This window comes from Athene cunicularia (genome assembly GCF_003259725.1).
Source record: "Athene cunicularia isolate RWA chromosome 1 unlocalized genomic scaffold, athCun1 chr1_part2, whole genome shotgun sequence".
Lineage (NCBI taxonomy): Eukaryota > Metazoa > Chordata > Aves > Strigiformes > Strigidae > Athene > Athene cunicularia.
Window position 1 is genome coordinate 20,542,069 of NW_020799092.1, and position 27,923 is coordinate 20,569,991.

General features: G+C 43.0%; 1 protein-coding gene across 3 annotated transcripts in view; it reads left to right on the forward strand.

The window, feature by feature from the left end:
• The window catches only part of BTBD11 (BTB domain containing 11), a 161,235-nt gene that overhangs the window by 65,730 nt on the left and 67,582 nt on the right, over positions 1–27,923 (forward strand). For all 3 annotated transcript variants that reach the window (XM_026840947.1, XM_026840948.1, XM_026840949.1), the window contains exon 2: positions 17,010–17,159. In XM_026840947.1, coding sequence (XP_026696748.1) covers positions 17,084–17,159 — 76 coding nt within the window. In that variant the 5' untranslated portion in view covers positions 17,010–17,083. The remainder of the gene's footprint in view (positions 1–17,009; positions 17,160–27,923) is intronic.

Sequence of the window (27,923 nt, forward strand, 5' to 3'; positions counted from 1 at the left end):
AAAGATCTGAGTATCTTGGTAAATATTGTTTCCTTTATTACAGCAATGTATCTCATTTTACAGGAGTCTTTTGCAGTGGCATTTAGTCTGTGGTGATAAAGCAAACCCAGCAATGCGCTTTACAGACCCCCACTGGTGCAGGGCTGGTCGGTGCTGATGGCTCTTCATAGCCAAAGGATGCTCACCGGCACGCACAGCTGTGCAAGCAAAAACCCGAGCCCATTTCCGTGCCTGCCTGCCTGCAACCACAGCCTGCAAACCACAGCACCTACAGATGTCACGTCTGTCCCTCGGCGGGATGAAGGAGGTCACTGTGTTCTCACAGGCTGCGGTTGCTGTAGAGCCCTTCTGAAGCGATGAGGAGACAGCCCAGCTCCGTGATGGCGGCGCTGGCTTCCCTGCTCTCAGGCTGGCAGCAGTGTGTCTTGTGCCATCAACCCCTGTGCTGCTCCCCTGCAGCCCTTGCAGATTCCCAGCTGTAGGCTATGGCATGTGGAGATTTGGGTGGCAGCCAAAATAAACCAACGGAGGGAATTGAATAAAGAGCGGGTGTTGGCACATGCACAGACATACCAGCGGGGAGCTGTCGCTGGAACAGGATTTCCACGGGCGGCCAGCTCATTGGCGTTTGCTACTAGCCGGGCCCTGGCACAGCAGGCATTTTTCATGACTACGGGAGTCACCTTCCACATCCAAACATCTGCCGTACGCTCAGTTTAGAGGCAGCTTTTCCACTGTGTCCCACGTGCCTCTGGATTTGATATCCAAACAGGGTATTAGTCAAATAAGTAGTTACTATTATAGCCAAGTACCTGGCACCTGGACTGCAAGGTGGTGGAACACGATGGGACTGTTAGTTCTGCGGAAAGTGGGGTGGCTTAGGGACTCGCAGGAGCCTGCATGGCTGAGAAAATGTGCTACGCGGGTTGGGGCTTGTCAGGGCCTGAAGACGTCGTGATCAGTAGATGAACAGCCCTTAACTAGCTGAGAGGTGACAAAAATGTGTTTGTTCCACAATAGTCTATGTTCATCTCTTGTCTTTGGACAAGATATTGTCCTGATTGTTGTCCTGGATGTGGTCTTCTTTGTATGAAGACCTGCATGTTCTAGCTGCCCCCAAGATGTTTAATCTTTCTCTGCGTTACCATTACATATTTTGAATGTCTCTCCTTGCTTTGCTTCAGAGTCATTTCTTGGTCAATCTGCTTTTGAAGCACCTAAATTAAGGTTTGCTCTACAGTTAAAATGAAGTGCAAACTGGTGTTTGCTTCAACAGAGCTGTCCTTTTATGTTGCTGCCATGCACACCAGTCAGTTACTGTTGACTTGTAAAAAGTAAGGGGATGGTAGATGACATGAATGTTATGGCACACTCAGCTGTCAGTTCATTCCCCAGAAGTATGCAGCGTGGCTTAGTCTGAGGACTATTTTCCATCATTTATGTTTTTATTGTTTTCCTTCTCTATAGCTGCTTGGATTAATCTTGTATGTCTTATCAATAAACTACAGTTCACGAGCTCTTTATCTCCTGTCTACATCATATTGGTCTGTGCTGACTTTTGAGCTATGTGCCTAAGGACATTTTAATTATAGCTTCACTTGCACATGAAAGCTATTGCTTCATCCTCCATATTTCCCATGATTCTGAAGTCATCCCAAAAATATTTTACTATTTTTCTCCTTAGAGTTGCAAGGACTGTCTCTAGAAGTCATAGTTTTCTTTGCCCCACAATAATGTGCAGATCCCAGATGGTATTTTTTGCTGTATGAACAATTCAGATTTTTTTTTTTTTTAATCTTTTTTTTTCTTCAAAAGTATGTGAAGATCAAGGCTATGGATCCTGAGAAACCAGTTCAGGGCAGGCTGTTTCTGCATCTGCATCTTGTTTCCCTATCTCAGAATGTGCTGGGAAAAGGCATGCTGCTGGACTTGCCCTTGATGAATTGGATCCCTTCTGAAACTTTTTTTTTTTTTTTGTCTTAAAAACTGCAATGGGTGGACATTGCAAGTGGCAGCTTTACAATCAGTTCATAACCAAAACTGAGGGACAGTTTCCAGGTCCTTTGTCCAGCTCTATCTGAAGAAGAAAACTTTGTCTCAGAATTTCTGGTTGTCCCCTTCATTTCATGATCAGGGCAAAGCCAATGTTTCTTGGAGATCCTTAAATGTGAACTGGAAGAATTTTTAATGTTTATGGGGTTGAATGTAGGGAAAAACATGATTTCCCAGTGTTTGAAATTTTGAGAACTGGTTCTCAAAGGCTTTCAGATTGTCACATTGTCATTGCTTTTGCCATGATTGTTTTACTCATCACTTTAAGTAATTTGAGTGGGGGACTTTTTTTGTCAGTTGACGCTAAAGTTCGGTTTGAATTCAAAGTTTCAAGTAGCAGCTTTTAAGCAGAGGTGGGGAAAGAGCCCATGATCATATGATAAATCAGTACTGGTGATCTGTACATGCACGATTGATTTAAGACACTAAATAAAAATGTGTCAGATTCCCTAGCTATGTTTAGTGGACAAAGAATACCACCTGAGTGCTTAACAAAGATGAAACTGTCTGAGGAAGGATCTTACAGATATATTAAACGTAAAAGTTTCAGTGCTTTACTGTGCTTTGGAAATACCCAGAATAACAATTTCCACATGCAAAAAAAAGAAACCTCTTTTGTCAGAATTCCTCTTCATTAAATGTGGTCTTTCAGCTCTCATACCGAAGGCTTTGCCAACTGCAGCAGTGTTCATGGTCACCTTTGGAATATTGCCATTACTGTACCAAACCTTTCCACTGCAGGAGATGGGGAGAAGGGAGGTAATTTCTAACTCTGCCAGGATAAGAAGCAACTTTCTTACTCAACAAACCATTCTGAGCATCCACTAAATCCATTGTTAGTCACCTAGAGACATGACGAACATAAAGAATTTGGATCAGAAGAACTGTCTGTCTTCATTACGCAAACCTCATGTCCGAAAAGATGACCTATGTGCAATGTCTCTTTCAAGTGTTGTGTCCGTGTAACTTATATAATGGTGCAAGAGATCATTACATTTGTTCCCATTGAAATGAACAGTTTAGGTCTGCCTGTGAATGGTCTGTAATTAGACAGTAAATTTTTGTCTCTGAGTGCACTGAAATTTAGTTAAAAAGACTACAGCAATGAGAGAAATTACATCGATTTACTTAATATGGTATTTTCTTGCTGATAGGTTGGTGCTCTATGCACTACGTTTGGGGTCAGATGCCTGTAAGGCAGCATCCTCAGCACTGCGCTGCCTTGGGCTTAGCATTCGCACAAAATCGGGTGCTTTTAGGAGAAGATTCAGATCCTACTGCTTGTTAACTCTTGAGATGAAATGAGTAAGTAGATAAATAGGGGACAGGCATTGTAACTAATTTTTCCCATGTTGACTGTTGGGTCCACCAAGCATCCACCAAGGTGTATATGGGGAGGTGGCCCTACAGACATCTGTCTGGACAGCCAAGCCCAACACTTAAACTCTTAGCAGCAAGTTAAAAATAACTTTCATGATTACAATTTCTGTGCAAACAAGCTCAGAGTGAGTTCTCCAGCAGAGGGTACTCTCTTGGAAGACTGATGCATGCAAATGCCTACTTTAATTTCACATTGTGTTTATATATATGTGTGTGTGTGTATGAACTCTATTTAAATCTCTTAATGAAGCTCATAGATTGCTTTTGACCTGCTGTAGCAGTGTCTGTGGGTAGTTGGTAGTGCGTTGTCCGCTCATGGCTGAAGGCCATGAATCTTCAAATGATTTAAATTGCAGAGTTCTGCTTCTTCACTAGAATAGAATTAAAATAATTAGTTACAAATTTATTTTATTTTTGAACTAGGAATTTAGTCTATTTTTGTTCATTTTCCTCATGGCATGCAGCTGAGACAATGAAAACTTGCTTGTAATTTCTGTAGGTCTTGCAGTGTTGTGCACTGCAATTAACATTTCATGGTGTGCTTTTATGCTACAAAATAGTAGTTCTCATTGCATCCGTGTCTTTTCCAAATATTATGAACTTCATAATTCTCTTATAATTCCCTATTGTTTATATAGTTGTTGATATTAAGAAATCTAAAACAGGGAGCATTTTGTTGTGCTTATCCACAGAGAATGTGATTGGAATAAGTACAAATTTACTTAGTTCAGGAGCTGTAACCACCTCCAGCGAGGACTTCCAGGCTGTACCATAGGTTTGGTTTGTTGCAGGTTTAAGATGATGTTCACAGTAAAAGGACTGGGTGGCTCTCTGTTGTAGCCTTGGTGAAGATGCTGAGGAGTGGATCCCAGGGATGCTGGGATCAGGTAGCTGTCATGAGCACAGCTGGTGAAAAATGAAATGGAGATCTGTATGCTACTGAGATGAGGGAAGACATAGCGTCATGAACAGGCAGCTGTTCAGGGACTGTATCTGAGGGATGGAAATGCAGTTTATTTGAGAATTGGGAAAATGGAGTATAATGAAGAGTTTACTTTGTACGGATTTATTACTTTGGAGTTCTTTTCTACCTGCGCTTTTGACTTGGAATCAATTTCCAAGATTTGTATTTGATTTCCATGTCCTTCATAGCGTATATTGCTGCTTATATAGCTTATCAGTTATGTAATGCTGACCCACTGAAGTCGTGTCTGGAAGTTTCCAAATACCATTTGGTTTCTTTCAGTCTGCTTAAAAGAAAAAAAGGCTAAATAAAATCAGCAGATGAGATGTATCTGATAAGGTAGTTACCGTGGCCTACTGTTACGGCTACCTGCTGATGATCATTATACGTCCTGGATTTCAGTTGCTTCTGATATGTTCTGACAGGATTTAGCTTTTTCTAGGGCAGCCACTTCCCCCCAAATGGTTTAAAAATACCTTTTTTTTTTTTTTTTTTTTTTTTTTTTCAGCCATTTCCAAGACCAAGGCTGTGGGGGAAAAACTGCTCAGTTGTTTGTTCCCTGCCCTAGTTTTGTGCTGCTGAGGCTGTGCTTGGAGGTGCAGCAGCTCCATGGGGTGGCTGAGGCACCACCAGGGATGTGTCTCTGTCCCTGTGAGAGCACCCATGGGAAGACGTGAGCCCATGGGGAACAGCATCGTGATTTACTCGAAGCAGAGGATGGATGAGATGCGGTCATGTCAAAGTTATGCCAAAGACCACACTGAACCAGAAAGATAAAATAGCAAGCATCTGTTTATTCATTAACTACTGTGTTTGGTGCATTGGAGAAGGGTCTGACATAGAAATGATCATATTCCTTTACTGTAGGGTTTTTGATGCTTGTTAATATGTGCATGAATGTCTAGGTGAAACAGTGGAGGAGATTAATAATGTAGAGGTTCAAATTTGAAGATTATACATAAATGAAAACTGGGTTTGACCTTTAACCACTGAGAATAAATGTGCAGCCATTTCTGTCTGGAAAAAGTAATAGAGGGCATCGTTTTCAAAAAATGAATGAGATATTTTAGGAATAAAAATGTGTATCTTGATATCATAAAATTCAGAATGTATAAACGGGTACTCTGTATAAATGGATACTCTGCAGGGATCAAAAAAAGTATATTAAACCTCTGTAAAGTAATTTTTAAAAGACTTTTTCAGTTAAACTGCTAGCCATGTAATGAGCTCATGCACCTGCACACAGTTAGTTTGTGTTATAGCTGGGTGCAGAAGAGCGTGTCTATCAGCTCTGTAAAACCTGAATTATTTGAAGTGGTTCAGTCAGGCAATCTGTAGGGCAAGTGGTCATAAAAGTATGCTAGCAACATAGTATAACATCGCTTCTTGTAAATTTTTTTCATTGACTGTAATGATTTTACCATATGTATATAGGTTAACCTTTCCTGGTCAGAGCTGATTTATTGTTGTAGGTGTCTATATCAAAGGTCCGCATGGTGAAATACGTGCTATTAACAAGCCATTTCTATTTAGTAAGCCGAGTGGAATTTTTGAAGGACGTAGAGGTTACTTTTTGAAAGGATTGTCATTTGGCTGGTATCCAGGGTGTCCAGTCAGTGAAATTTTTTAGCTTTAAATACATGGCAGAAACCCATCGAAGCACATGCTGAACGCAGACTCTTTACTGAGGGTGGGAGCCAGGTACCTTGGTCCCACACAGGTCACAGAGGTTGGTACCTGAGCTCAGGTGTTGTAGGTGACAACATCTCGCCTGTTAGGGATACCCCAAATGATGTATCAGACCTGACAGGAGGGGACGCAGGGGGCTACAGGACACGTCCTGCTCTGGGGTTGTCAACAGTTCAGGAGATTGCCCTAGTCCTGTACCATCCACCTTCACAGTTTTTTATCCTGCTGTGATAATCTGTTTGCTCAGTGCCATCCTTAGCAGGGTGGGAGGGGGTGTAGTAAATGTGCAGGGTGTTGGGATACTGCCCTAAAGCCAGTAAATAGCAGCTTGTGTTTCTAAAACATTGTATGATTCTTTACATTCATTAAGCAGAGGCTTTCATGGTGAGGGCGGAGTGGCTAATCTGATACTTACCTGTGCAAGCAGTTGAAAGGAAATTCTAATTACTTAACCTTGGCTGTGGACTCCCCACACTCCTGTTTACTCATTGCTTGTGGGTAAAATCCCGACCCTTACAAAGTCAGTAAGAGTTCTGCCAGAGCTGCCTGCGTTTCCTCTCTGAAGCATGGCAACATGCAGCACCAGTGCAGTTTTTTGTCCATGTGTCCATAGGCTCTGGCGCTTCGTTGCATCCCCTACGTGTCATGTGTTTTCAGGTTTAATGCCCTACCAGTTGCTGACTTTACTAGTGTTATTTATTTATTATTTATTTTATTCCATCACATACCCTAGTGACTTCTCAGAAACCTTTTGGGGATGATGATTTAGTTGTTTAAAGTTGAAGGACAGTGATGGTTTTAGCTGCTTTTCGATATTATGATAGCATTGCCTGGGACAGAGCCTGAGGCTTCGGCCTTCCTGGAAGGTGATTTACAAAGCAAAGAGCTCAGCTCTGCAGAAATGGGTGTAATTCTCCTATGAACTGGTCGCCCCATCCTTGTAAGGTCAGGTGTTTCACCAGTTTGAATTGCAAACCAATTCTGTATGTATAGTTGCATAAGCTTTTGCATACATAACTGGCTCCCAAATGCAAGGCAGTGATTGCTTCATAAACCACAGGCACCTTGTCCTGCTCCTCTCTAGTTGCTGCTCCCCTCTAGATCCCATCTCTAGTTGCTGCTCCCCTCTAGATCCCATCTCTAGTTGCTGCTGCCATGCCCACCTGTGAAATGCGAAGGGTGTACTTTTGGTAACTGTGATGGGGATGCCCTGTGCTGGCTCAGCACCGAGTGTTGGCTCTGCTATGTATTATTCATGGGGTTTTGTACAAGCTGATGGTGTTCCAAAGTGAAAGGAGGAATTTTGGCAAACAATTACTTCTCCTGTAAAAAGCATACTAATCTTTGCAAATATTGAAGCAAATGGAGGAGACGTTTTTTAAGGTCTTCAAACTATTCTTGCCAAGTGTATTGTATAGTATTCAGTGCAACTGCTCAGAAAAGTAAGCTCATTGGCGTTTCTGAAATGATGTCAAAAAAACGATGCCAAAGGAATGGTGGCTCACAGAGAAAGCAGTGGAAAAAATGGTCTTTTGGACGAAACATTTTATACCGCTTTGCTATAGCTGCAGTACCTTGTTCAGGAGCCTGTTTAGATAGTAGGTCTCACAGAAATGGGGGATTACGTGCTTGTATGGGGTTATTCATTTGCAATTGAAATACTTAGTCTCCCATCTCAAGAAGTCCAAACCAGTGTCGTTACAAGAAGCTCACTGCTCATAGACTATACGGTAGTGCCTAATTAGCTGCTGGTGGTTTGTTTCTTAAGTACTGGAGGAGTCTGGGCTGGGTTAGTAGAGATGTTGTAGTGGCGCCGTTGGGCTTTTGGGCCATGCCCATGTCATGGCTGCTGAAGGGGGAAGTTGTCTGTCATGGCTGGGTGTTTGGGGGGGGTTGACAGTAATGAATAAAGGAAATTACAGGCTCTGGGAAAGCATATTAAGCTATGAATCACTGAATCATCTTCTGCTGCTATCAGCTGACAGGCCTTTTTCCGTAAAATAGAACCCATTAATGTGTTCTTTGTCATTTTCAGTGACTCAAAGGCTTAGACCTTCTGTGAACTCTCAGTCTGATAGGGGAATTGTGCCTGTTTTAACCAAACCCATTTTTGCATGAGTTAATACTCCCATGCATGTCCAGAGTCCATGTTTATACCAGTGCACATCCCTTCCCCCTTGAGTTATGCCTCTGCCATCTTGAGTATTTGCTGGTAGCTGCACGAGGCATATTGTGGTTAGGCTGGGTACTGTCAAATCCACATCTCTCCGAGCTTCTTCACTAGGCAGCACTGCCAACACATTCATCATGTTCATCTTCCATCATGCTCATCTTCCATCAAATCCCCCATGACCTCTCAACTTCTTGCTTGTATTGAGACACTGAGGGCTGGCTGCGTGTGTTATATTTATTTGCACATAGCAGAGAAGGAAGATGATACTGGCATTTTAAAATTTTATCTTCTGTATCTGAGTGCCTCCAGTCAAAGAGTATGATAGAAAACCTTTCTCCTCTACATCGCTAGTTCCAGGGCAGCATAGCTTAGATCAGGGTAATCTCGAGCTGATGGGTACTCTGCGTGAAATAAATACACTGTGTCAGCTCTAACATCTCTCTGCCAAAAAAATCACAACTCGCACTGAAACTTTTATGGTCACTGTGACAGTGGAATAGCATGGCTGAGCACAGTGTGCTCTTGTGCACTTTTCCTGTTGCGAAGTTGATAAAATGCCCCTTCATGGCCAACAGGGAGAGTGGTGGTGAAAATCACAGATAGGTGAAGGTGTGAGGTACACATCAGTCCCCTCACTAGGGAAGGGGTCATGCGGGGGATACAGCTATTGCTTCAGCCACAGCTCACTATGCTGTCAGCACGTGTTGTCTGTCCAGCCCATGGATGCATGCCAGTAAGCAGCATCTGCTGTTGCTTGCCCAATGGCAGGACCACAAAGACCACTTCAGGGAACTGGGAGAGACCTCGCAATAGGCATGATAGGCTGGATCTCCATTTCTTCTCTTGGATGTGGAGTGGCTTGATTCACATTCACTGTTTTGGATTTTTTTTTTTTTGGTGGTGGCGGTTTTGAAGAATTTGAAGGTTTGCAATTAATTTTGGCTGGACCAAGTTTTTCTTTTCTCTATATCCTAATAAAAATAAATGTAAAGCTGTAGTTGATGATTTGGGACCTTGGTTTCTATGTTTAGTGGGATATAATCTTTTTTAATATATAGCCTAAACAGTCAAATCCATCCTGCGTTCCACTTGGTTGTGTACCACTTAACTGCTTGGTGCTAGCAGAATATATCCTAATTTAGTTGAATTGTTGTTACTTCTATGCCATTTTAAGCAGCAGTGATTGCCACTCATTATCATTAGGCTAAAACGATTGCCTTTTAGAAGGATCCTAATAAGGAGGATGTCCCAATTAAGTAGAATGTGTTGTTCTAAGAAACTCCTTACAAGAAACGATGTCACAGTCATGTGTTGTAATGTAATTCTATTATCTCGTCTTCCTATAACATCTGCTCTAATATCTCACAGACGTACTCTCTGCTTTGGATGGTGATCATCCCTTCTGGCTTTTGATGAAATCAAATCCAACTCATCTGGGATACTGCCCTGAAAATGATCACACGTCTTTGGAGAAAACTGCTCTGCAGATACGCAGTTATTTCCAATTGCAAGGAGCCAGGGACAAAACTGCTCAAACCCCTCCAGACCGGCCAGATGAAATAAAAAATTTGCCCGTGTGTAGCTTCAAAGGATCATTCTTCACAGTTGTTCTGGGAGTGAGGTTCCTGCTGGTGAGAACCCAAAATCTGCAGAGTTTGTGCAACTTCAGTTTGTCATGTGTCAGTGGTTGCTGCCGTTGATCATTTTTTGGCAGATTTTGTTAGGCTCTCTGTTCTTTCATTTTTAAGAATTATTTATTTGCTCTTCTACTGATTTTTCCAGGAGAGAAAGGGTGATCTCTTGTGGTTAAACTGCATAACTAGAGGCCTTATGTATGGTCTTTTCCTGTTTTTCTCTGACATTTATTTCACCTTGAATTAGTTATAAAGATCTCTAACGCTTTATTTTTCACTTCATCTATAAATTGGACATAAATATTACCTTACCTGCTTAACCCCAGTGTCTTGAGGCTAAGTGTAAAGCTGGTATTGCTTATTAATGTCTTTGGGTAGTAGGTGTTAGACACATACAAAGTAGTGGCACTTCAGTCTCTTGCATGTGATTCCTGTGGCTGTTCTACCCTTCCTCATTTGGGCTGCTCTGCCTACCCCAAGACTCCAATTCTGGAAACTTTTTATCACCACCTAGCTCTCCCAAGCGCTTTGCATTTTCTCGATGTAAAGCCACTCCCTGTTATTTAACCATGCTGGAATGTGTGGAAAGAAGACACTTTGCACTCCTTGCTTTGAATGCTTTCCAGGTCTTCCGTTAACTGAAAGCACTGGCTGATATGATTAGCTTTAAGGTTTTCCCTGTAGTCTCATTTCTGTAAGGAGAAGTCAAGATGTTTTCCATCTGCCTAGCTGGTCAGGTTGACAGGTTGAGCCAAGGAGTCGTGGTGCAGGTTGCTTCAAACAACAGAGACTATGTTTTTTTTTTCCAAGTTTGAGCTTCTACGTGGTGGTTTGTGTCACTTCGTATTCGCTCCTGTGTGTTGCTGTTGGGATGCTGAGCTCAGGGTGCTGTGTTTCCCACACTGTGCTTCGGGATCTATTGTGTACCTGGATGGTGCACTATCCTCACATACTCATGGTTGCCATGATTGCAAAATGTGGGGACATGAGAGTTTTTCTGCATGTCAGAATACTAACCATGTGGGGTTTGCACCTAGTGAAGTGTTTTGATTTGCGAAGGCAGCTGACAGTATTTTTGTCCCTTTTACTTCTTTCCCATAGGTCTTTGTGTTATATAGATCTCAAGAATGCTCTCTGCTGCTGGGAAATATTTTGGTGTATGAGTTTGTGGGAGAAAAGTTTTTTTTTTTTTTTATTTTTACTGGATGTTTAGTGAGCTCTTGAACTTCACATGATTCTTTATGAGAGCAGGAGACTGGACTCAAAAGACCTTCTAGTCCCATATTCCTGAGTGAAAAATAAAAAAATTATGATGATTGAGTGGATTACCTACTCCTAAATATAGTCCTCCTAGGTAAGGTTGGCATTTACTTGAGCAATGTAATGTGCAATACCCCATCTTGGGGACTGTTCAGGGTTAATTACCATTTTCAGGCTCATTTTGTACAGCAATTTGCCTGATATCTGTCCTAAACACTTAATTTCTATAAACTCTTAGTAGGATCCAGCTATTCCTTGCAGTGGGAGTATAAGCTGTTTTCCAGATATGTACATTTGCTTAAGCTGTAATAGATCTATAAAGAGGGAGGTCAAAGATACTTTGAAATATTTTCTCTTGAAGTAGGTGTGCTTAATTAAATAAAAATAACAAGAGAACAGCAAAACCTTCATGCATCTATCCAGACTCTAAATCTGGCACTCTTTCCATAGGAATGAATGGTGAAATGTGCAAAAAATAGTTTATAGTCTTTACAGTGCTTACATTTCTAAGTTAAAACAAACACATTTGGGTTGGATTTCTGCTAGATGCCTCAGCACAGATCATTTGAATCACATTGTCCAGTGGGAATTTTTTTTTATTTTATGTCATTGGAAATCTGGTTTACACCATGGGATGTGGATATGAAAGGAGAGGGAGGAGGCAAAGAATTTGAAACAAGGATGACATTAGGTATTACAGACCCATGAATGTAGGCAGTGCAGACTTCTCCTTGCTTGCCTTGGTCTGTCAGTTTGGATATAGATATATGTAAAAAGTTGAATCCAGTGATAGTTGAGGTATTGTTTGGTCTTGGTCAATTTGCTGTATACTCAAGCAATAGCTTGATTAAATGTCTCCCAACTCCTTGAAAGACAAATAAAAACTTCAAATATAGGAGGTGTATGGTATTGAAGCATGCTTACAATAGGTAAGAAGAAGGTTAGGGTAGTAAATTCAGACCTGCAGTAACTTGAAGTGCAAGTTTAGGTTCTGTCTCTCGCATTTTCTTTCTCCTAAGATAGAGTCCCAGTTGAAAATGCTGCTTTAGATGGCAAAGCTGGTCTGGGACCAAGCTATGGTATGTTTGAGGATGCAGCCTTGCCCCAAAGTTTACTGCCCGTTTCAAATAAACAGACTTGCCACATTGCTTTCCACATTGTGTAGTCATTCATTATGATATACAAAAGACTGCTTGCCTCTGTTTTTGCTGGTTTGCCTTTTGATCTGCCTTTGCATGATGCTAATAGCTGTGTGGTGCCAAGAGCAACACATGGTCCATGGAAAGTCAGCAGCCTCCTGTGCTGGAGAGAAAGTGAAGTCTGACTTGGACTGAAGTACAGGCACCATAGGGGCCAGCACTTCAGGAATCAAATGTTTTGCAACAGCTGGTATATACATAAGTGCAGATATCTGTCTAAATAGAGGAACAGTGGAGGGGGCTTAGATCTTTTAACAATTCCTCCGTATTTAGGTGAGATCTGGGCTACAAACCCCAGATCTCTTCTGCCCTGAAAGCTGAAGAGGTCACACAACCTCTGCTGCCTCTGGTGTTGGAGTTGCTCTTGGCCATCAGGCTGTTTTGCTGGGGGAGTCACTGAGGAACAAGGACAAGGCAGGGACAAGCTCTGCCGGGGCTGCTGCCAAGGCACCGAGTTTGGAATGTCTGTGTGATGCATGTGCACTTCTGTCACGCTGCAAGGACAGCATGGGGAGCTCCGTGGCAAGCTCTGAAATGAGTGTGCAGGAGTATACGTATATATGTGCGAAAATCTGCCTTGCAGTGGAGGGTGGTGCATCAGCCAAGACTGAGAGGTGGGAACGTGCATGGGGAAACTGGAATATCATGAATCCCTGGCTTCAGATGAGTTTGCATGAAGGTTTAAAATAACTGCTTCTTTTATAAGTTTGGACATTTTCAGTCTTTACTTTGTCATTTTGTGCAACAGTTCTTTGATTTGGGATTTTCAGGTCCTTGGGGATTGAGCTCTGGCTTGTGTTTCAGCTGAGCCCAGAGGGCAGGAAAAATGTGGAGTGTATTAATTGTACATCGGATTTTTCCTATGATGTTTTCCCTCTAGAGATTTGGGAGGGGGAGCATTAGGAGTTTGTCACTGTGGCTTTTTTTTTTTTTAATCCTGCAGTTTTTAAAAAGTATTCATTTGTGTTTCTTCTCCTCGGTATTCTACCTACAAACTGTAGGTTACCCTGAGCCCAACGGCAAAGTGAATAAAGCAATTTTGGGTATGGCCCATTCTGGATATGCAGGCAAGTCCTACACAGATCTCTGCCCCAAGGAGGGTACAGTTGAGGGGAGGCACCAAAAGAGGTGACAAAATCCAGATACACTTGAGCACCTTGGTTGTCTTGCCTCGCTCTGGTGGTTCACAGCAGTCATAGATGCAACATATGGCTGCTGCGCGGTGCTGGGTGGCACAGAGCAGCCAGAGGCCTGTCGAGTGAGTCTGGCCCTGTATTAACTGGGCAACAACTGACTGCCTAATTTCCACTCCAGTGAACTGGAGGGAAGAAGAGGGATAAAATAATGCGCAAAGAAGCGTACAGGTTTGAGTAACCGTGCAGAAAGGAAGGACACTGAACAGTGACAGTTGAGAGAAAAGACAGATGCTGCCGTTCATTTCTGAAGATAATACACAGAAATCTTTGGTGTGGAATGACATAGCATCGGCTGTGACAGCCAGAAAAGCCAGGGAAAAAAGTCCTGTTTTTCAGGCCATTGGAAACTTGGGATCCTCACCTCTTTGTCAAGTTCAACACAGCATGGCTGAAGCCATGGCTTGAAAACTAAGTGAATAATACCGATAGGCAGAGAATTAAAATAAGGAAGCTGAACTGTAGCCAAAGCAGTGAAAGCTGGTGGTGGCTATTTAAATGTTTCTATTTCTAAAAAAGATATTTATAATCACAGATTTTTTACCTTTTTTACCCTCCCTCAATTCGATATGCTCTCTTCTTGTTGGGGAGCAATTCCTTCCCATAATTTTTCATCAGTAAGGTTGAACTTTAAATCAAACACTGATAAAAAGAGAGTGGATTTTTCTTCTAAAAACCATTTTATTCACTTTTCTTTAATCATTTTTATGGAAAACAGATGAAGATAGAAAATTGACATTGTTGTATGCCCTAGCCACAGAATTCCCTTTCTACATACTGGCAAAAACCACATCTGGTCCAGCAAAATTATGAGAGTTATAAACAAATCTTCCATCGCCCCACTGGTCACCTGCTGTGGTCAATTATAGTTTTGAAACTGGTGTGTTATTATCAGATGTTTGGCTACTGCCTGTCTTTACTAATCTCCAACCCAAGTAAAACCCATTGGCGTGACATATCCTATAATTTGCTAAGTTTTTGAACAATGGTGCATTTTGCATTTCATTTGCACTTTCATCCAAGAACCTAAGAATACACTCCCCTCGCTAAAGAACAGAGTAATTAATCATCAGTGCTGTTTGTAAGGAAAAGGCCTGGCTGTGGGAAGAGAGTCATAGACAAAGTAGAGGATAAAATGTCTATATCCCACTGCTTTAATCACTCAGGGAAGTAGCTCCTGTAGACATTATAATTTTAAACAATTTGAATCTTATTTGTAAAGGTATCTTAAACCAGTATTTTTTCCACATTTAAAGGGTGTTTTCACTTAAAAAGATTTTATTGTTGGATATTCATTTTTTAATGATGCCATAAAGCTGTTTGTGCTCTATTTCTTGTTTTTAGAAATCTTTTTGCCTATTAACATCAGTTTCACATCTGTTTTCTGCAGGGAAGACTCTTCCAATTTTGCCTTAATTTCTATCCATTAAAATTATAAAAAATAATCTAAATAAATGAGACAGATTTCCAAGAGAGAATACTTATTAAAATATGCAGGCAAGTCTGCATTTGAAATCCAGGTGGTGTACTTCTCAAGTTCAGTACATCCTCAGAATATAAATGTTGATCAGTGCATCGTTTATGCAAGTCGGCCACTGAGCGATGGCAGGAGAATTTGGAGAGCTTGTTTGATAAGCCGGTGTTGCTTTTTATCCCTTACCTCTCTGCTTTTCATTCTTTCCCCCCTGTTGCTGTGTCAGATGTTTTGTGCTTTCTCTCTGGGATGCTTCCTCGTGAGTCATGTTTTACTGTTGTGACCTTCCACACGTGCATGCAGTTTTACTGTGGTTGTTAGAACCCCGGGACCAGAGCCAGGGTTGGGATTAAGACTGTTCCTGTGCCTCTATCTCCAGCATTCAAATAGGCTATTAGGGAGTTTGTTCTGGTGGTGCTATTGCGTATGAACGGTGATCCTGGTTTAGGTTACTGTCTTCTGGCCATGGTGGTCAAGACTTTTGTTCCTGGTTTCCCCAGTGTACATCCTCGCTTTTTGTTTTAAACGTGCTTACTGAACCTATATTGTCTTTCTCCTCCCAGGATGGGTGGTTTTAGGTCCATGCTACAAATACAACTTCTAGTCTAAATTGTTTGCAGGGAGGAGATGGATGTGAGGAGGGAATCCAAAGAAGTTTGGTGGAGCTAACAAGTCTCAGGCATGTTACCTTGTTTCGTGATGCTCCAATGCAGGGATGTTTGTGGGGTTGTTTCATAACTGTAGTAAACTGGGATTTATGTGCCTGTTCTGCCCAGGAATGTTATACCTATTGGTAGAATTACTGATTACTAGAGTTAGACACCGTATATATGCTGAGCTTGGAAACTAGAGTTCTTCCCCCTGAAAAAAACCACTAAATACATACCTCTTCCTTAATGTATTTTGTAAAGTCTGCATGGCCCATAAGGGCAGGATCTCTCTCGTGTGCTTAAAAGCAAGGAATAGTAAAAGCTAATGGAAAAAATAAATTTCCTACTCTGGCTTTTTTCAGAGGTAATTGTTGCATATTACACAATTGGCGATAAGATGAAATCTAATAAAGAGGTACAATCCCAATGCCTCCAGCACGTCACCACCTGTATGTGTCCCAGCAGGATTGGGAACATGATGCTGTGGAGAGCATGGCTGTTTATAGACCACAGGCAGGGGAGGAGAGCTTGCTCTCCAAGCTGGAGTTCCGTGCATCTGTTACCCAAGGATGGTAATGCAGCATTTGCTCTTGTAAAATAAGTTCTGGTTTTTTAGCATGACAGTGATTTTGATAAATAATAAATAAAAGTGTGCCCCCTATCCATGCCTGAGGGTTTAGATGTCATGGCAGAAAGTGACTTTTGTGCCTGAATGAATGTGTATGTAAATTATTTTATGTCAGTAGCTTTACTTATGTCCTGCCCCACAAAAATTCAAACTTTAAGGGCTTCTGTATAATGGACTTTTGAAGCTCAAGCAGTTCAAATGCATGGAGTTGTATTTCCAGAAGAAATTCAATAAGCCCATCAATGACACTGCAAGCATCTTGCTGCTGTCTGTTTGGCAGTTGTCAATGGAATTGCCCTTACAGGAAAATCCTGTAAATGTCTGTCTCATATATAATTTTAAAGCCAATCTATAAGAATGCTGTCACTGAGATACCGTTTACTAATAAATTTGTGAGGGTTTGGAGTAGTTTCTAGGAGACTTCTTTGGAGTCCTCTTGACTTCTTCCTTTGGCAACTCTCTAGAGTTTTCTGTAAGAATTATCTCTAGGGTGACATTGCAAGTGACTTGAGGATATTCAGAAGAGCTAACAAGGGCCAGTTCCGAGATCATGAGTCATCTGTGACATTGAGCTATAGATGTTGATGGTCTTTGAGGTCTGCACATATAGGCTTCATCTTGGAATGTCCCCAAAACAGTTTGGTGGTGGCAGCAAAGTCATCCATGCTGGCTGAAATTACATTGGGCTTCTCCTTTCTTTCTATCCATTATAGGTGTTCTCTGCCTGCCGGACAGCTTGAACCTTCACAAAGACCAGCAAAGGTCAAACAAGCCTGGGGAAGTACAGATGTTCAGCCAGTCAGAGCTAAGGACCATTGAGCAGTCTTTACTTGCTACACGCGTGGGGAGCATTGCTGAGCTCAGTAAGTACAACGTTGTTGATAATGCTTGTGTTTCTTTCCTCAGTGTAAAGCAAAGCTGCTTGCACTGCCTGATTGTGCAGAGGAGAGATGACGGGGCACGTGTAATGTTGAAGGAGACATTGGGTCATATCTAGCCATGCTCCATGGCCAGTTAGAAAGCTGAAGCCATAGGAGGAAAGAAGTCTCAGTCAGACCCATAGCAATGCCTATGACCTATCTGAATACACTGCACTCATTTTTAAAGGTGAAAGATGCTTTATTTTATCTTCTGTACATTGCATTTGAGAGCACCTCACAGCTTGGCCAGACTTGCAAATGTCTGTCGTATTGGTGTCCTGTCTCATTTCACTGGGATGCCTATTTTGAGATGGACAGGCAAAAAAGCTGAAGGTTGCAATAATATTGTCACAGATATAAAGCAGAGCTAGTTTGACCTGTGTTAGAGAGGGCCCTTCACCCTGCCTCCAGTTCCAGCAGAGGAAGACCACAGCTCAAACCTGCACCAGAGGAATTTGTTCCTGGAAGATAAATTATTTGCTGTTAATCAAAACACTTTTTGAGAAATGTGAGAATCTATGATGTCTATCAGAATCTAGAAGCTTTGGTTTCAGCACAAATAAATTGTAGGAGGCAAATGCCGTGTGAATCCTCATGTGACATGGAGATAAAGTTAACAGAAGTGCTTTTTTTAAAAAAAATAAATTAAAATAGAAGGCTTCCCATCACATGCTTAATGGTATAGTTAGAGATATGAAGCTATGGGTAGGAAAACAGAAACATTCGGACAAAAAAGGGTTTGTTTTCCCTGTGGTCTGTTAGAAATTCTGTTAAGTATTTTTTTCCTGAGGTCTGTTACGAAATTTTGGGGATAAATTGAAAACATTCAAATCTATGAAGAAACCAGGCTGCCCATCTTACTGTTGTTTTATTACTGAATTATGTGTTACCAACATTGTAAAAAACATCTACAGGTGTCTCATGTTCTTTTTCCTGGTATTTTCTGTAGCAATGGGAGTCTCCTCTGTGGCTCTGTCATATCATCAGGGCTCAGTTTACGTGCTGTTCATGAGCCCTTTGGATGTACCATGGATGTTTTTCTACAAGCCGCAGTATGAATTTCTGTTTTCAGCTTGCTAATTTTTCCATGCTCTGGTGAAACGTCAACAAGCCAAGAGCACTTACATGCTGTAGCGTGAAGTGTTGCTCCGTCTCTGGAATCAGGTGTTTGGTGTTATTCAAATTAAGTAATTTATGCTTATTTATTTCATGCGCATCAAACACACAACAGTACTGTCTGCCAACTAAATTATGCATGATACAGCTCTTAAAGTACATATGGTTGCATTTTAATAAAAAGTAATCTGTGGATATTTCAGGGTTTTTTTTAATTCTGGATTTTTTTGAACCTCTGTATGTAACCCAAAAAGCCAGACTCCTTAATCACTCCCCCTTTTAAAATTTTATTTCCAGCAATCTGTCATTTGAAAGTAGTACTACCTTAGGTTCAAATGCTTCATTGACAGGGTTTGCTTTCTGCGTATCTGTTGTCTGCAAACACAGGTAAAATACTCTTCAGGGTGGCCAACTTGAAGAAAAGAGTGCATCAGTGGGAGTTAGATGCAGCTGTCAGAAAGGTTGGCACCTCCAGCACACTGGTAGCCCTCCAGAAAGCCCTCTGGACAACCATTGAGGGCACCTCCCCAGCCACGGCAAGCAGATGCATGTCAGGGAAGAAGCAGTAGGAGGAGTGGTAATTGGCAAAGCTTGCAAGGCTAGATGCTCAGTTGCGCAGAAAACTTTGCTGTGGAGCAGTGCTGGTGCAGAGTTCAAAACTGAGTTCTGAAACTTTGGAGGGAGGTGCAGCATGTTGATGGGCAAAACCACATGAATTTAGGGGAAATCACTAAATAGAAAGAAAATGGAGGGGTTGGGGGGGTACAGGGGGGTTTGCTCTTCATTCAGTGCTTTTGTATCCGTCTCTGGCATCAGCAGAGGCTGTGACCTGGAGGTACAGCAAAGCCTCTGCTGTGGAGGGAGGCTGGGGAACCGCAGCGTGGGGGCAGGAACACTGAGCAGCAGGGAGAAGCCAGGGGGGAACACCTGGGGATCAGAGCGTGTTGGCAGGGAGGGATTAGGCGAAGGAGGATTTATCATTGCCCGCGTGGTGTGAGGGGGATGGAGAGCTTTAGAAGTGGTGCTGTGGAGGGGAAAGAGGATATGGCAAGCTCTGGTGTGGAGAAAGTGGGATATGAGGGAAAGGTTAGGTAAATAAAAGCCCCTGCTCTTGTAGGGATGAATAAAAGTGATGAGGGAGTCTCTCTGGATAGGAGGGAATTAACATGATAGCACTTGTGAAGAGGAGGAGGAGGAGATGGCAACCAGGAGCGAGTGGCAAGGATTGAAGCTTGGCCTGTTGGACCAACAGAGAGGGCAGTTCCCAGGTGTGTGTCTGCAGTGTCCCACCAGTTTGCAGCATCCCAGGACCAGGACTTCATTTCTGTTCTCTTCAAAAGAGCACAAAAAACAAGGGCAAAGAGTGATCTTGCAATAAAGCAATTTAATTTTATCTCAGGAAAATTAAAAAAAAAAAAAAAAAGCAATTCTAATTGAATGAGATTTTATATAGTTTATTGACATTAATAATTAAAATATTGCAAGTACACAGAACAATTAGAATTAGGAAGTGCCCACATGTGGAGGAAAGGCTTCCTCTGTTCTGGGTTCTGCCCAGCATCCTCACATGCAGTGGTGGTGCCAGCTGCTGGAAGTTTTGAGACTGGGAAATCAAATCTGTCCCCTGGGAGACGACAGCTGGCAGACGGGCCCTGTTAATTGCCCAGCGCCTGTATTTCAGCTCACATCTTCTTAGTTTCTTCATAGTCTGTCCCAGGTGAAAAACAGACTAACAAGATGAAAAACCTTGCATCTTGTGGTACCTTCACTTTGCCCTACGCGTGATGGCCCTCATTTGTCTGCTCCCTTCATTTTTTCATGTATGCTATTGGTGTATTAGAAAAGACCATTTTAGTGATCTGCGTCTCCCTGGGGGGTGTCAGAGGTGAGAGAAAACTGGGGAAAGGTGAGATGGTGGACACAACCATGGAGGGAGGGCAGCACCCTCTCTCAATGCTACAGAGGAGGAGGTTGACCCAGGCTGCCATTGAGGGTCCTCATTGCTAGGCAGGTGCAACCAGACTTATGGATGCTGCTCTAGCATCCCTCAAGCCCTGCTTGTCTAGTCTGCTCTCATCTCCTGGGCTTAGGAGAGAGTGGACACTGGCCAGCACTGCTGGCCTTGGGGCATTCTCCTCAAAATAGGAAGAGATGATGTTGCTGACTTAGGGGAAAAATCAAAGGAAGGTTTCATCTCCAGGACCTTGGCGGAGAATGTAAATAGAGACCTAATTCTGCAACGCAATTACAGCGGTAATGTGTGATTCCAAGGAAAAGGCTTGAAAAATTAATGTGAAACCTTATTCATTAAAATATAATGAACATGGCACGAAGTTAAGGAACAATAATAAATCTGGCCTATGTTATATTGGCATTTAGTATTCAGGAATTGTAATTGCCTACTACAGTGTGTTTTAAAATAATGTTATTTCATTTGAAATGCTTATTATATTGAGAACATTGAGAAGAACTGAAGCACAGAAAAAATAATAGGATTTTAAACAGTAGCCTGACAGCATTTCACTGTTTAATCTTAGAGAAAATATTTCACGAGACTTTTTTTTTTTCCCCATTTTTTTCATTATTCCCCCCCAATTTTTGCTGAAGTCCTGTATTTTCATACCAGACCTAGAAGAGAAGGGGAATACATCTGTTTGTTTTTTTTTTTTTTTTCAGAAAGGTTTGGGGTTTCTTCTAGTTTTCTAGTTATTTTATTTCCTCCCCCTCCAGAGAGGGAAAAAATAAGTAGACTGAAGAGAAAAAGAGAGGAATATTAGGGAGAGCTTTGGCTGTTGAGAGATCCCATGATACTGCATTTTGACCTTTGAATATTTTTCCTAACTTCTTTATATGCATGTTTGCAATCCACAGACATTTATGTTATGTTTAACTGCATAACACTCCGACACACCTATTCATCACCCATCTAAAAGTATGCCATCTAAAAGTCTGCCATCTTGCAGACCCGATGCAGAAGGGATGAGGCTTACAACTGGAGGTCACTGATGTTTTGCTTGATGAAGGAGGATCCTCTTTCTCTTGCGTGTGCATGTAGGTGTTGACAAAGAAGAGCAGAGCCTTAGGGTACACTGGGCACCAATCCTATCACCAAGAAATATTCCTCCCTCACTGTCTTGGGATGAAGACCATAAGGTGTTAGTGTACAGTCAAGCTGGGACAACCACCCCATACTGAGTCACATGCATAGGACTGCAGAAGGGTAAACTGTGGCTTAGGATGTCATCCAAACTGTGTCTTCAGGTTAGGGCAGAAGACTGGGGCTTGCTTTGTGTCCAAAGATGGCCAGTCTGCTATGGCTTCCTGGGTGAGAAGTTTGCCACTCAGTCCTGTGGAAACCACGGTGACCGGTAGTGATGATATTACTCTGAGTGTTAACCACAATGAGTAGGCAGTTTTATTTTAAATAGGATAATCTGAAGATTCAAATCCGATTTATCACTGCTGATCTTTGAGCTTTTTAGCCTTTGAGTGGTGTTTAACTTAGAGCAGCTCCCAGATGTGGTGTTCAGGCTGGGATTTCCTACACGTCACCGCTCAGGTCTCAGCAAGGTTTTCCTTTTTTGCTGTTGGAAAAAGGCCACCCTTCCCCATCATCTTCTCTTTGCCTCCACAATGATGAATGTATTTATTTCCAAAATAACATCCTCCCAGTAGATCTTTGCACGCTTTTAGGGATGAAAGGAAGGGTTATTGCTCAAGTATAGGTAGGAATGTGACTGTGCATACCAATACTATTTTTCATTTCTCCTCGCAGCCTCAGCTGAGGAGATGATAAAAGTCAGCATCCCCTCCCTTGCCTTTTCATCTAGTCTCAATCCTCTGCAAGCAACAGGAAGGCACACTGCAGGAGCCATACAAATTGATTCATGTCCTGTAAATAAGAGGTTAAACCTAGGCTTAGAAGCAAATGCCAGGGTAAAGGTGCGTGCTGGAATGGGGGCATCTGAAGGAGGGTTGTTGCAAGTGCTCTGCTTATTTAGTGCCAGAACAAAAACCCTGATTGTCAGATATTTTTCTCAGACTAAGCAGCACGGTAGAGAAAGGCCAAAGCTTATTCCCTGTGAAATGTTTGGTTTGTGCACTGCTGAGCTAAGCAGAGGTACTAGCTGAAAGCAGCAATTCAAGTAGTAGTGTTGCCTTCAGCACAGGGTATGGTCACAGACTGGCAGCCTATGTGGGCACTCTCCAGATGTGGTAATACTTTTCCTAGTTTTTGAGGGTCCTCCACTGGGTTATTGCACAAGATACCTATGTCCTCACTCTCCCAGCTCTTTCTGGGCCTCTTGTTTGTGGTTCCTCGTCACTGCAATCTGCATATCATCCGTTCTGTGTGTAAAACCTAAAAAGAGAAGTTGTTGAGGTGCCCTTCACCCCCCAGCAGAGAACACAAGACAGATTAATGCAGTTCTCAAATGGTAGGTAGTTTCTTGTCTCCATTAAGTGCTAGCTTGGCTCCCCGAGCTGCTACTCCGTTCCCCTTGCAGCCTCCTCTGACTGATGGACCTGAGCCCCCATTTGCTGTCTGCATCTGTGCACAAGAGGGGTTATGAGTTACTTAATAGCCCCAAACTACCCCCTGCTTTCCTTCCCTTCACCTGAGAAGGGGGGACTATCATAAACTATAAAACAATGCATTTATTTATCAGTGAAAGGGAAGCAGGAGGGAATATAATTTGAAAATAGCAGTCCACTCCCTCACTCCCTGCTAAAGCTTCACCTTCCTTTTCACTGACCTGCTGACCAGAGGGATGGGTTTCTATCTTGGATTACAGGAGCTGAACAGAGGCAGCTATTGCTTGCCTGAGTCCCTGTCTCCTGGTAGTGCTCCTCTGGGGGCTCCCCAGCTTCCCCCACAGGTGAGATGCAGCCCCCTTCACCTTCTGGGGGGGGGGGGGCAAGGTGGCATCTGTCCCCACACAGATGGTTTTGTTCCTCTGGGCCTTATACCTCTTGCATTTGAGCCCACTCAGATTTGATGCTTAGAGGCAAAAGGCATCACCATGGTGGGTGGGGGATGCTGGAGCTCCAACCCTCCACCGCCCTTCCCCAATACACCAATGTATTGGCTCAGGACTCTTACACACACCTCACCATTGAGGTGCAAACTCCTACTCACCCCTGAACTCCTCTGCGTCCCAGCATGCTCAGAGTTAAAACAGCATTTTTCTTTCCTTAGGTTTGCAGTCCTCCCTGTCCCTGCTGTGAAGAGCACAGGCAATGGGTTAGGCCAGGGTGAGCACTCTTCCACTGGCCTGCTGAGCCATGTGGGGTTTGAGGACATGGGTCTATATCAGGCCAAAGAAAATCTAGGAACAGTGGTCCATAAGGCGGTGGTGGTCTGCAGAGGGAAGACTCTGCATTAGGTCGGCAGATGAATAGTTTATCTGAGTCAAAGCTTGTTTTGTTTGGAATTAACATGGTTTAAGGAGAATCAAACACAAACATCATGCTTGCCACATTGGATTGGAGATTTTGCGGGTAATGGTGTTGTTACACTAGGTATGTGAACTTGAGAAGGTTTAATTATTATTGTGGCTTTTTTATGGTATCTATCCAATCCTTAATTTCTCAGTCTTCAAAGGTTTTGCAAACACTAAATTGCACACAAACACTCTACTCTGTAATATAAATAGAAGCTTCTTGTGATGGTAAGATAAGTGGAGATAAAAGGTTATAACAATCTGTGGGAGGCCACAGGGAAGCCACTGTCAGGAAACGGGCTGCTTATATCCTGGTCCTGTCTTTTCGTGCTGAATTGAGAGTTTGGGCCCACAGCTCCTGGGAGAGATGAATGGCTGTTAGAAGAGGAGGTTGCCAGGGGTAGCAAATTCACATAGGGACACAACATGGGTAAGCAGAGATGGCAGAGATGGGGAGGTTTCTGCAAGGTGAACTCAGCATGTTGCATGTGCGATGCTCCACTGACTGTAGGCTGTGGCATCCCAAACGCACCCGCAGCCTGAGGCAGCTGACTCTTGAATCTGGAATGTACTGTGTGCCAAGAATAGCATAACTTAATGTTTGAGGATACTTTGCACTAAAAGCATGTGTACAGTGAAATACATGCTTAACACTTTCTAGCGTGCACTCACCCTAGCGCTCTGCATACTCCTTTCCTGGTATAGGTGGGTCATCTTGAGTTAACGATAGAAAGATCTCCAGTAAATCAGCTGAGGAATGGTTTCACTCAAGCAGTTTTTGCTCAGCTGGCTTCTGAAACACAGAGATTCATGCAACACCAGAGGCAGAGCAAACATGGAGGAACAGCACAGCTGAAATCAAGAGTGTAGGGATGTCTCGGGGCACCTGATTGAGCATGGCTGAAGGCAGTCTGCTGTGGCGCAGGAGACACAGTTCAGCTACTCGTATTCACCCTCATTCATGTGCTTACAGGTATATGCCAGGGTGAGCTGTAACAATGCATTGCTTTGGTGCAGAAACCAGAGGTGACAGGGAGGTAGACAGGGATAGAGACTTGGCTACAGCATGGGAAGGATGCAGGATGGCCATGGCTACCAGTTGGCAGTCGAACTGAATAGACCATGGTTTGTTATCAAGGTTATAATACATGTCTTCAATGCTTTCTCTCCAGAGCTGGTCATGAGCAAAACTATAGATCCAAGACTTTTATACTGAGGTGTGAAACGAATCCAGGTCAAGAAAGTGAGTTTTGCACCTGTCTCAGTGCTTCTAAGAGGGCAAGCTTTGGAAAATACTGGTCATGATATGAAGTTGGCATTTGGAGTGTACCTCCCTGACAGATAGTCCTTTTCAAGGTCTGGCCAGGGTACAGGAGGATGTTAAGGGCTCTGAAGGGTAGACAGAACTTCAGCCTGTGGCTCTGACCTGCTCTTTTCAGGAGAAAAAGCAAAGCATTAATGCTGCTGCTGTCAATATGGCTCACAACAGGGCATGATTCCCCAGAGCAGGCTATGCCCATGGAGTCATGGACAGCTGGAAGGATGATCAGACCAGCCTTATCATACTGATGGGTGCTGCCTACAGGATGCTGTTGTGCTAGAAACATTCTGCTTTGCATGGTGCCCTAACGGGGCATCACATGGGAAGAGGTCTGCGGTGGAAACAGAGATCCTCTTCTCTCCTCTGGTCTTTGAAGGAAAGACATAGGCCAAAGAACTGTGTGGCTTGTTTTCAGTGTGCAAAAATATTGTTAAGTTGTTCTTGTGGTTTTAGGACATGTTTTTTGGAACAAAAAAATCTCGAGGTAGGTGTCATAGGGAGTGGCTCTGTAAGGATCGGTCTTGTGTCAGTGACCTCTGGGTTGTGGTTGTGCAGTCACACACCCTGCTGAACATTTTAGGCTGTGGAAATTTATCCCTCTGAAAGCAATGAGCCTGCTCCTATACAGGCATGTTTGCAAGATCATGACATACCTTAAAATCCCTCCAAAAGCTTCTCAGAACTGGTCATTGGGTGTCTATCATTTCCTCTTTCTTCCTCCTCTTCTTGCTTTTCTTTTTTCCCACCCCTCCTCTTGTTACAAAATTAGAAACAGATATGTTATTTTTTAAACTTTGGCCTCTAAAATAGTAAGGGCAGTGATAACAGCTTTTACTGAAGCCAAACACAGTAAAATATGCTTAGCTGCTCACTGTGGAGAGGGCTGGAGCAGTCCATTTGTGTGCTGTATGTTGTTGAATATACCACCCCCATACAGACTGGAGCAGCTTAACTTTCCCTGTCACATCACATCTTTGGCTTGAAGTTGGTGAAGCTGTTCCTTAAATATTCAGTATTGCCTTAAACCAGGCCTGTGTCACAACATGTGCATTACATAATTTTTTCAATCTTTAAATCAAATGTATGTGGTCCTTGCATTCAGAAGTGGTGATGAACTGACAGCAGCAGTGATGGGCAAGTCCTGCTTCAGTTGTGGAAGGGATGAAATGTTGACAGCTACAGCGGCAGCTCCCTGCACACGGCAGTGCAGTGATGGATTCATGGGTCTTTTGCTAGCCAGCACGCAAGGCATGGTGTTTCCTCCGGGCTGGCAAGATCTAGCCTGGAGTTTCAGTGCTGGAGCTCTTCCCTGTCCTGACCCAGGGCTGCAAGGCCTAGGGCTTGATGCTGCCTTTGCTGCTCTCTAGAAGCCTGCCCTCCAGTTCTGGTTTCCCAGCTTTGGCAACAAAAATATCCTCAAATATCCCCCCACCTTGCTGGGGTTTTATTTGGGGGGGTGGGGTGGTGGTTGTGTGTTTACCCTGCATAACATGATGTCTTTCTCTTCCTGGCTTTGCCAGCAGAGCAGTTTGTACATTGTCTGGCTTGGCTTACATTGCATAAACTGTGGAAGTGTTTATTTGGTTTAAATTAAAAACAAAATAAAATTGGCAGGGTCTTTTGTCAGGCAGATCGGCTCCCCGGTCTGTTCCTCAGATGGGTTGCAGGTGGTGGTACAGGGGTGAGAATGAACACAGGGGACGGTGAGGCAGGGATCCCCGCCGAGCCCTTGGGTTATGACGGCAAAGCCCTCAGGAGCCACATCCCTGGAGTTGCAAGATCAACTCAACTGCTGGGATTTTTATTTTTTATGTTTTTTTGGAAATGATGCACTTGGGAATTTATTGGCTTTCCAGATGCACTCAGTTGATATCTGAGACATATTTTCAGGGCCAGCAAAAGCTTCAGAAGAACCAGCAATGGTGTGAGCAGGTAACCTCCCCTTGCAGATCGGAATACGGCTCTGAAGAGCAGAGATGGCTTAACACAAAGTGATGAAGGGAGCTTCCCTCTCTGTGCTTGGCCACAAATTCAAGGTTGCCCTCAGTGTTCATATATACTGTGGCTTTTACATCTGGCAAGGGGAGCAAATATAGATTGGGTCTCCCAGATGAGACGAGTTGGCTGACTGCTGGAGATCTGACCAGTGAGTCCCACCATGGCTTTGTGGAGTGCCTTGGACAGAATCACAGAGAATTTCAAGTCTTGTTATATTTTTTGGAAGAAAACAGAGAAGCAAAAGTATATTTAGCAAGAGTGAATAGAAGTAACAAAGCATGGTAGAGATTGAAACAACACACGTGCATCTTGAACCAGATGTTATACTATGCTGCGTTTTACAGAGTATGCATACGTATGTACTGCCATATAGTGTGTGCGTGCGCCTGCCAGCTCCCTCATCTTGCCTTGGCACTGATCCTGGTGCACAGATATGCTAAGGCACAGTCTCTGCCCTGAAGAATTTGCACCATAACTGGATGTGGCTGGAGGAGGAAAAGGTCACCAGGGCATGAAGTGGCATGAAGTGGTTTGTCCGAGGTTACACTATGGAGTAAAATGGAGAGCAGCAGCTCCTGTCCTGCCTCCAGTGCTCTGCCTGTTGGGTACCAGGATCATAATGCAGCTTTTTATGTTTACTGTCTCCTGTGAAGCTCAATGCTTTATAGAGGTATTGATTATTTAAGCCTTGAGTTGTCTATGATAGAGGAATGTTAAAATAATTGTTAATATAAAAATTATTTGAATTTGAAATGTAACCAGAGATAATATAGCAAAGGCAAAAGCAAAATGTAAGTAAATCAGTTTTTGGTATAATGTAATTAAATGAGG